Source organism: Psammomys obesus, unplaced genomic scaffold (assembly GCF_907164565.1).
Source record: "Psammomys obesus unplaced genomic scaffold, mPsaObe1.curated_primary_1811, whole genome shotgun sequence".
Classification (NCBI taxonomy): domain Eukaryota; kingdom Metazoa; phylum Chordata; class Mammalia; order Rodentia; family Muridae; genus Psammomys; species Psammomys obesus.
In genome coordinates, this window is record NW_026592118.1 from 6,772,175 (window position 1) to 6,782,575 (window position 10,401).

Sequence of the window (10,401 nt, forward strand, 5' to 3'; positions counted from 1 at the left end):
CAGCATCTTTAATTTTACATTTCTATGTTTTTTATAACTGCCTTTACATTGCATCATTAGAGATAATGCTTATGTTAGTGGAAAAAAACTGGCTTATTTGGATATTTTTCTGTTTCTTTCAGTATGCAAAAACAAAGGGACTACTAATAAATAACAAAGCCTACTCTGATATGTAAGAAACAGGATGCTTATAATTATACTTAGTATAATAACCAGTAGAGATAATTAAAAATAGTTTTTCTGATAAAATAAATTTTTTATTATTCTAGTAGTAATTAACACACAAATTGATCAAAAGTTCAGCTTATCAATCAATGCAGTGATTTTGCTAAAGATGATAATAGTTGATAAGAATTGATAGATAATAGATAATATACAGAAAAATAGATGAGAGATATAACATAAACATGATAGATAATAGAAAACTATACAGAGAGAATATAGATAGATGATAGATGGATGAACATATGTTCACGGTATGTTATGTAATTAGCAACTTAGATTAGCAAATTGTTTATATTCTCTCAAATTCAACCTAAATACCTTCAGGAAGGAAAACAAGTTGTATATTATTGCATCTCAAATGGAAAGGTTGCTTGCTTAGGTTTCAGGAAAATTCTGCCTTCCCTTCAAAAAACAAAAGGTGTGGCTTTGGTTTTGTCAAATTTCCATTCTACTATAGATTATTTCATAGCCATAGCCTCTTTTCAAAACAAGATGATAAAGATCGTAGCTTTACCTGTCTCACAAAATTTATCTCAAATGGCAAGACGACTATTTAAACACATCTGTAGATGAGCCATTAGTGTATTCAGTCCTAACTCCCCTTGGTTACCTCAGTACATTATGCCTCAATGTTAAAATTATTTGTCTTCTGCACCACCCAAGGACCATGCATGAAGAGGACCTGCACCCTCTGCTCTGATGCAGCCAATAGGCCGCTCAGTCTCCATGTGGGTTCCCTAGTAAGGGGAGCATAAGCTGTCTCTGATGTGGACTCTGTTGCCTGCTCTTTGATCAACCTCCCCCTGGTGGATGGCCATTGTCAGGCCACAGAGGAAGAGGATGCAAGCAGTCCTAATGAGACCTGATAGATGATAGTAGAGGAGGGATCCCCCCTTTCTGAGAAATAGGAGGAAGAGAGAGGGAGAGTGGGACCAGGAGGAAATGAGGGAGGGGTCTACAATTGGGATGTAAAATGAATAAATTATAAAAACTGAATTTAAATGAAAAAGAAAAAGATTATTTATCTTCCCAATGTGAAGACAGCTTCCAGTTTTGGCTTCTCCACTATTATGATTTACTTTAATGAGACGTGTGTCCTATCACACTGTTACATGCGCCTCGTGTTCTCGCTAAGGCATGTGCATTAAATAACATTTCTGCATCTTATTTCTGAGGGACTGTGTAGTGGCCTCTCCTCACTCTCACAGCACTTCTTCAGATAGCTTTTTGAAGATGGTCACAGTTTCTGAAACCTGTTTATTTTTAACTTTTTGAAATTATAGTATAATTACATCGTTTTTCCCTCTCTTTTTCCTCCCTTTAATTTTTCCCATGTACCCTCTTGCTCTTTTTCAAATTCATGGCCTATATTTTTAATTGTTGTTACATGTCTGTGTGTTTACTCATATAATAATGATTTAAAATATATATAGGAATATAAGTAAACATATATAGTCCTAAATATATAATTATAACCTGCTAAATCTAAATAATGTTACTTGTTTATAGGTGATTTCAAGGCTGACCATTTGGTATTGAATAACAAATTGTTTTTTTTTTTTTGTTTTTTGTTTTTTGTTTTTTTCCCTTGGAGAAGACTCTTTTTCTCACTCGCAGCATACCTTACTTGCCTGCAGTTCTTTGTTTAGAGTTGTGGCCCCATGAGCTTTCCACCTTCCATGGTAGCATGTTCATTGGTGTCACCTTTGCTTGGGTCATTTTTAATCAGCCATCTGATGAGACGTTATGGGTATAATTTCTGACATTTCTAGGGGACATAATCTCACAGCAAACATCTTGTTCCTCTGGCTCTTATAATCTTTCTACCCCCTTTTCTGATAGGATAATGAAGCCTTAAATACAGGAGTTGTGTTGAAGATACATCAGTTTGGGCTGGACACCCCCCCCATCACTTGTTCGCTTCATTTTGATTGGTTCTGGTTTTCTGGAATGGTCTTCATTTATTGGAAAAGATGTTTCTTTAGATGAAGGAAACTAACATTTTCTTCCTGGTTTTTCATTTGTTTTTTTTTTTACCAAGATGTTAGTTTTTCATTGTCTTATTCCAAATTCCAGGTATCAGATATAAATAGTCAATATATTTTTATGTCATAGTGAATAAATGAGACATTCTCTTTAATGACATATTTTGCGCTTGCTTCCTGTTGCCATGTGTAAAGTTCTACCTTCTTTGTCATGTTCACTTATGGTATGCTATCCAAATATGTCAACACTTTCATCTTAGCCTTCACACTGCGCTAACCAATCGGAAAAGCTACGGTGTTTTCTGTGGCATTCGCAGTACGACTAGTCCTGTTTTATCCTTCTTTTAGTTTTTTGGAGACAGATTGTTGCTGTGTAGTGCCACCTGGTCCTCCCCCCTCAGCCTCTCAAGTGCTGGATTTTAGGTGTGTACTGTGGAAACATTTTAATCAGACACTTTTGTATGACTGGCAAATGCTCTCTCTTTGAGGCAGGGGTGAGGGTGGGGGTTGGGGTGGGGTGAGCCTAACTGGCAACTGTAAAAAATGACTTACTTTTACAAGCAAATGCCAAAGCCATCAGAATGCCAGTGAGAATGAAAATTCCAATACAGAATGTTCCTCCCCAATCATAATTAGAATTAGACCACAACCAATTGCCCCAAATGGTAAGCATGTTAGTCCTGGAAACACTGACCATCTATTTCCCACCTTTGAAAGCATGTGAGCAGTTCACAAGTAAAACATCTCTCCTTTTTGCTGACCCAGAAGATTACATTATTTACCCCTAAGGCAGAAGAAAATGAAATTTAAAAATTTAATGTGAATTATTTTCTTACTGTCTTTCACAGGTTTCTCTTCAGAAAGAAAATTCAACCGGTAGAGATGCATGCTAGCAGAGAGGAACAGGCAGTGGGCTCTCAGCTGTGGCCACTTTGCTTCTTCAGGACAGCTGTGAATTTATTCTCCTTTGAGATTTGCTCACGTTTCCTTCCCTGTGTCCTGGATAGAGGAAAAGTCAGGACCACTGAGACACAATAGAACAGCAAGATGCTCTGCAGCTCTGCAGCCACGCTGAGCTTTTCTCCACAATGACACAGGACAGCTGATTACATGCTTCTCCTCAAAACTCTCTTCAACTAACCACTGATGGGTTTGCGAAGATGACTCCAGAACTTAAATGACTTCAGCTATGGTGGTGTGACATTATATACTGATTTAGAATGTACACATATTAAGCCAAGCACAGTGGCACATCATATAATTCCATGGGGAGGTCAGGCGGGATTACAGGGAGTTCAAGGCCAACCTGGGTTGTAACTAGAATGCCAGATCAGCCCATTTCTTCAACTAAAAAAAAATTAATAACACACTGTGTAGTCTCTGGAAGAAAACCTTGTTTTCATAATGGCTAACTTGGTTTTTCATTGTTTTGACAGCTGGAGTAGGTGATATGCTCATTATTACTGAATTTGAAACTAAATGAATGTGAATAGACAATCAAAGGACCTCTAGACTTCCCCTGACTAAATAAGTTAAACTGAATAAAAGGATAAACATGAAACAGTTCTTCCAATGTATCACTTTTAAGCTTGTCAGAACTTGTGAGCCTCTTTCATCTTTACGTAGAGTGGCTTATGGAAGGGTAACATCCTGACGGGATGGTGACAGCCTCCTTCTATCTGCATGGAGTTAGCAAGAACTGCCAAATATATGAATTGAGGTTCTGTCTCTTTGCCAGCTGGTGAATTTGAGTAATGGTTTAAGAAACGTAACTATGGCTTTTTGAACTAATTAACCTAAGAATAATACATACCTAAGTTTTACTGCAGTCAACTTACAAAGTGACCTAACAGGTTTCTAAAAAGTCAGCAGTTTTAAAAGCACTAAGTGCAGCTACTTCAGATTTAAGTGGATATTAGGCATATAATATAGGATAGCCATACTACAATCCACAGACCTAAGGGAGCTAAACAAGAAGGAGGACCATAGGGAGGATGCTTAATTCTCATTCAGAAGGGCAGAGAGGATAGATACCGAAAGCGGGTGAAGAGAGGGAACAGGACAGGAACCTACTATAGATGTCCTCTGAAAGACTCCACCTAACAAGAAATCAAAGCAGATGCTGAGACTCACAGTCAAACTTTGGGCAGAGCACAGATAGTCTGTGGAAGAGTGGGGGGACAGGAGGACCTGAAGGGGACAGGCACTCTACAAGGAGACCAACAAAGCCAAAAAATCTGGGCTCAGGAGGCCTGCAAGAGACTGATGCACCAACCAAGTACCATGCTTGGAGAAGACCTAGAACCTCTGCTCAGATGTAGCTGAAGCCATCCCAGCTAGTAAGGGGTCTCTAGTAAGAGGAGTAGAGGCTGTCTCTGACATGAACTCTAGTGCCTGCTCTTTGTTCACTTCCCCCTGTTGAAGTGGCCTTCTCAGGCTACAGAGGAAGAGGATGCAGGCAATCCTAATGAGACTTGATAGGCTGGGATCAGATAGTAGGGGAGGAGGATTCCCCCTTTCTGAGGACTAAAGGGGAGGGAGGGTGGGGAAAAAAAACTTGCTGAAATAAAAGAAGACCTACTTTTTTAAAAAAAAAAAAGGATTTTGCCAGCATCAACTTGAGTTTCTGTTTGTAAGGATGCATGTTCACGACAAACTGTGAAATCTACAAATATCTCACACTTCTAGATGAACCTAAATAAAAGCAGGAACACCCAGGGCACGTGCAAATAAACCTACTGGATCTATTTAGCTTCACTCCCCAAATTATGTGGCTTGTCTAACTCAAACTATTTTTGTTTTAATTTGTGAGTACACACTGCATAATGAGAAGGTAAAGAAGTCTTAGGAAACTAAGCATTTTCTCTTTGGGCTTTGTCTATGCTGTAGCTTAACTCTTAAGAAAAGCAGAATGATGCTGCCTCATTAGTTTCTGAGCCCTCTGCTTATGCTGCTGTTTATCAGGAAGGCAAGACATACTTGGGTGTCACTTCAAGTGTGTCAGGAAAAACAACTGTCAGCTCTAGGAAGACATTCTGCACATAGGAATATCTCATTTCTTCAGACTGTTAACAAAATCATTGGAATATCTTTTTCTCCTTCTGAATTAAGTCTATGAAACAAGTTGTGTTGATGGAAATAAAAAAATGTACACACAAGAAAATATTCTTCACAGGACATTAACTACTGTCTGCAGCAATAAAACATGGCTTAACTATTCAAACTGACCCTATGGTAGTACCAAATTCACAAGGTGCCAAATACTGGCAAGAATGCATAAATGTTTTCCTAGGGGGAGAACGGTCTGTTGATAAGAACAAATTTTATTTTTCCTCCCAGTTGGAGCACTACAAGTGTGAAAAGAAAACCCTTCACTAAACCCTTAACTGTTCCAGAGAGATCTTCTCCGCTCATTCTTCCTATAGCCCTCTCCCGATAACATGTTCAGAGACTTCTCTGCCTGGGAGCATAATAAGGTTTATACCCTCCTCTGTGGCTGTGTTTTATCTTCACACAGAGTTTGTGGGCATTAGTGAGGAATAGCTGTGTTGTTTTGAAAGGAAAAGAGGTCGTGGCACCTGTCTGAGGAAGGAAACATGAAAGCAGGCACGCTTCAAGAGTCTGGGTGATCACGGAGAATTTGATCTTTGACTTGAAGATATCACATGAAGAGAAACATGTGTTCACTTTGTTTGGTTGCAGTGTAAGGCTGGAAGAAAACTGCAGGCCTGATAACATCCAGGGCATAGGTCAGCTTTGCCTCCTCCTCACTGGCTATACCTTTGTTTTATTTGCTTTAGGCTTTATTTTCTGTTTTATAGTGTATGCACTGCTCTCTGATACTAGAAAAACATTATAATCATGCTCTTGTGATGGATAATTGATCTGAATCTTAAAAAGGATCAGGAATCTTCCCAGAGATCCATGACAAGTAGGTGACAGAACCAAGATTCAAAACTGTCCTCAGAGGGGCAGCCCAGGTATGTGGATGTCACAGCTCTGCTCTCTAGGCCAGCCCGGAAAGTTCTGCTCACTGGGATGCTCTGTTTGGTTTTCATTAAGTTCTATCATCATAGGAGCATAGTTTTGAAAAAAAAATGGTTAAAGAGATAGTATGTACTGTATGGAATTATTAAGTTACATCCCAAGTTAAGAGAAATATCCTATTTAGATTATGAGAGGAAGGAAAGAGGGGCACAAAGTGTGTGAGTTACTCGAAGTGTGGGCATGTTGTTGCTTTTGGCTTCCAACACTTTTAACAAAGTCCAGTCACTGCACACTCAGATCTGAAATCCATAGGCTGCTAATAGATATAGCAGCCCCACTGTCTTACATGCCCTCTTAGTTTCTGTTAAGCGGCCCTGCTGCCTGCCTCTTGCACTGCATGTGGCTAGATCTACCTGTAGAGAGGACAGAGCCAGCCCAAGGTCTCCCCAAATTAATGGCCCTGCTGCTGCTTTTTCCCCCTGTTTGTTTCTGCCCTTTCTGTCTCATCCTGCTGAAATCCTCATGATTATAGTTTCTAGAGAGCCGTTCTGCAGCATTAAGGGTGCAGCTGCTCTGAGTCTTCTTTCTATGCCCAATTGCTTGCATCCCAGCTACACGGCTCAAAAGCAAAATTTGCTGTAACCATTATTTGTCAGTTATTTCAGAAACCATTTCTTACGCCTAGTTTCTCTTTCATAGTATTCATGTTCCATCTTCTGCTCCAACAGAGCAGAAGCTACTATGAGGAACATTGTGTTAACTTACTTCTCTTTCTCCGATAAAGCACTGACCAAAGCAAGTTGGAAAAAGGGATTTCTTAAGCTTAGAGGTAACAGTCCATTCAGGGAAGCCAGAGGGGGATATCAAGAAAAGAACCTCGATGCAGGAACATGAGGAAAACATGAAGAAATGCTGCTTACTGCCTTTTCCCCAAGGCTTCCTCGGTTTGCGTTCTTACGCAAACACCTGATCATGTGTAGCACTACTCGCGTGGGCTGTGTCTCTTCTTGGGTATTATTTTTTCTTGCTTTCCTAGTACTTTCAAATGTGTCATTAAGGTAATAAGATTTCTCTAGTGTTTTGATGTAGGCAGTTGGTGCTTTCATTGTTTCTTATAGGTTTTGGTATGTTGTATATTTTTTTATTCAAGTCTAAAATGTCTTTAATATCTTTCTTTCTTGATTTTTGTCTTGACCCAATCTTCATTTAGTTGTGAGTTCTTCAGATTCCATGAGTTTGTGTACTTTTTGCTGTTTCTATTACTGTTGATATCCAGCTTTAGTCCATGGTGGTCAGAAAGGATACAGGGTGTTATTTCATGTTTCTTATATCTGTTGAGACTTTTTGTGTCCTAATACATGCTCAAATTTTGGAGAAAATTCCATGAGATACTGAGAAAAAGTCTATTCTTTAGTTTTTGGGTGAAAAGTTCTTTCTGTAGATAGCAGCTAGGTCCATTTGATATGTGACATCATTTAGTTCTATCATATCCTTGGTTTTGTTTGTTGGTTTGTGTCTGTGTGTCTTGTTGTTTTCGGATGACATCTAGCTTCTTGATGTGGGCACTTGGAGCAATGAATTTACTTCTTAGAATTGCCTTCATGTGTCTTATCTGTTTGGGTATGTTGTATATTTATGTTTATTCAAATATAAAATTCCTCATTTTTGTCTTGATCCAATTTTCATTTAGTTGTGAGTTATTTAAACTGGCAAGTAGGATACTGAAGTCTCCCACTGTCACCGTGTGAGTGTCAACATGTGATTTTAGCTGTAGTAGTTTTCTTTTATGAACTTGTGTACAGTATATAAATGTTTAGAATTATTATATCTTCTTGGTGGATTTCTCCTTTAATGAGTATATGGTATCCTTTGTGCATCTCTTTGGATTAGTTTCCGTTTGAAGTCTATTTTCAGATATTAAAAGAGCTGAATTTGCTTTCTTCCTAGGTTTATTGGCTTGGAATAACGTGCTTTTCCATACTTGGAAACCAAGGTGATGGTGAAGTGTGTTTCATGGGTGCAGCAGGAAGATGGATTCTGTTTTCTAATCTAGTCTGTTACTGTTTGTCTTTTTATTGGGGAATTGAGACCATTAACACTGAGAGTTATTAGTGAGCAGTGTTTTATGATTGTTATTATTATTATTCCCTTTATTTTGTTGCTATAATGTGCTTATTTTTCCCTGAAAGCCCTTGGAAAAAAAGAAGCAGACACACTCAAGAAGAGTAGATGACTGGAAATAATCAAACTCAGGCCTGATATCAATAAATTAGAAACGAATAAACTAATTCAAAGAATCAATGAAACAAAAAGCTGGTTCTTTGAGAAAATTAATAGGATAGACAAACCCTTAGCCAAAATAGCTAAAAGGCAGAGAGACACTACACAAATCAGCAAAATCAGAAATGAAAAGGGGGACATAACAACAGACACTGAGGAAATCCAAACAATCATTATGTCTTACTTCAAAAGCCTAAATGCCACAAAATTTGAAAATCTAAATGAAATGGGCAATTTTCTTGATCAATTCCACTTGTCAAGACTAGGTAAATAAATTAAATACCTCTATATCACCTAAGGAAATAGAAGCTGTCATCAAAAGTCTCCCATCCAAAAAAGTCCAGAGCCAGATGGTTTTAGAATTTTATCAGACCTTCAAAGATGAGCTAACACCAATAGTCTTCAAAGTATTTCACAAAATGGAAACAGAAGAAACATTACCAAACTCATTCCATAAAGTTTTTTTTTTCTAAGATATTCTATAGAGCTGGACTGGTAAGTAGGAATTGCTTAAGTTTGTTTTTATTGTTGAATGTTTTGCTTTTTCTGTCAATTTTGCTTTCTAGTGTTGCTGAGTATTGTGGACTGGTACCTGTGGTCTCTCAGAGTTTGTAGAACCACTGTCCAGACTCTTCTGACTTTCAAAGTTTCCATTCAGAATTCAGGCTTTATTCAAATACTCCTGCCTTGGTCTTTTCCCACTGTAGCTTGTTGTTGTTGTTTTAAACATTTAGTGGTTTAATTATTACACTTGGTTGGGAATTTTTCTGGTCCTTTCTGTTTGATGTCATACATGCTTCTTATACCTTGACAGACACTAGTTTCTTTAGATTGGGGAACATTTATTCTATAATTTTGTTAAAAATATTTTCTGTACCGTTGGCTTTGGTTTCTCATTACTCCATTCCCTTTTTTTGTAGATTTGGACTTTTCCTAGTACCCCAGATTTCCCACATGCTTTATGCCTGGACTTTTTTTTGTATTTAGGATTTTTTTTTTTGAGTGAGCTACCCATTTCTTCTACTGTGTCTTCAAGTCCTGAAATTCTATCTTCTGTGTCTTCTGATCTGTGGGTGAGGTTTTTGTTTGACATCTTGAGTTTTTCATTTCCAGTTTTATTTCACTTTGCATTTCTTTAGTGATTCTACTATTTTGCGTGTGAAACATTTTCTTTTTTCACTTATTTATTTATTTATTTATTTATTTATTTATTTATTTATCTATTAATTTATTTATTTCAATTTATTCACTTTGTATCCTAGCTGTAGCTCCCTCCCTCATCCATTCCCACTCCTGCCCACCTTCTCTCTTCTACTTCCATGCCCCTTCCCCAGTCCACTGATAGGAGAGCTCCTCCTCCCCTTCCATCTGACCGTAGCCTATCAGGTATCATCAGGACTAGCTGCGTTGTCTTTCTGTGTGGCCTAGTAAGGCTGCCCCTACTCTTCTGGGGGAGGTAATCAAAGAGCCAGCCACTGAGTTTGATGTCAGAGACAGTCCCTGTTCCCCTTACTAGGGAGCCCATTTGGAGACTGAGCTGCCATGAGCTTTATCTGTGCAGGGGTTCTAGGTTATCTCCATAAATGGTCCGTGGTTGGAGTATCAGTCTCAGAAAAGAGCCCTGGGTTCAGATTTTTGGTTCTTTTGTTCTCCTTGTGATCTCTCCATTTTTACATAAGATTCCCTGCACTCTGCCCAAAGTTTGGCTATGAGTCTCATCATCTGCTCAAGTATACAACAAGGACATTTGCTCAACCATGTTTGTAGCAGCTTTATTCATAATAGCCAGAATCTGGAAACAACCCAGATGTCCCTCAACTGAGGAATGGATACAGAAATTGTGATACCTTTATACAATAGAATACTACTCAGCAATTAAAAACAAGGAAATCATGAAATTTGCAGGCAAATGGTGGGGACTGGA

The 10,401-nt window shown here is 38.4% G+C and overlaps 1 protein-coding gene across 1 annotated transcript in view; it reads left to right on the forward strand.

Annotated features, from left to right (window-relative positions):
- The window catches only part of Tnip3 (TNFAIP3 interacting protein 3), a 40,470-nt gene extending 37,009 nt beyond the window's left edge, over positions 1 to 3,461 (forward strand). Inside the window, exon 8 of the mRNA XM_055612986.1 lies at positions 3,059 to 3,461. Coding sequence (XP_055468961.1) covers positions 3,059 to 3,090 — 32 coding nt within the window. The 3' untranslated portion in view covers positions 3,091 to 3,461. The remainder of the gene's footprint in view (positions 1 to 3,058) is intronic.
- The last annotated feature ends 6,940 nt before the right edge of the window (positions 3,462 to 10,401 follow it).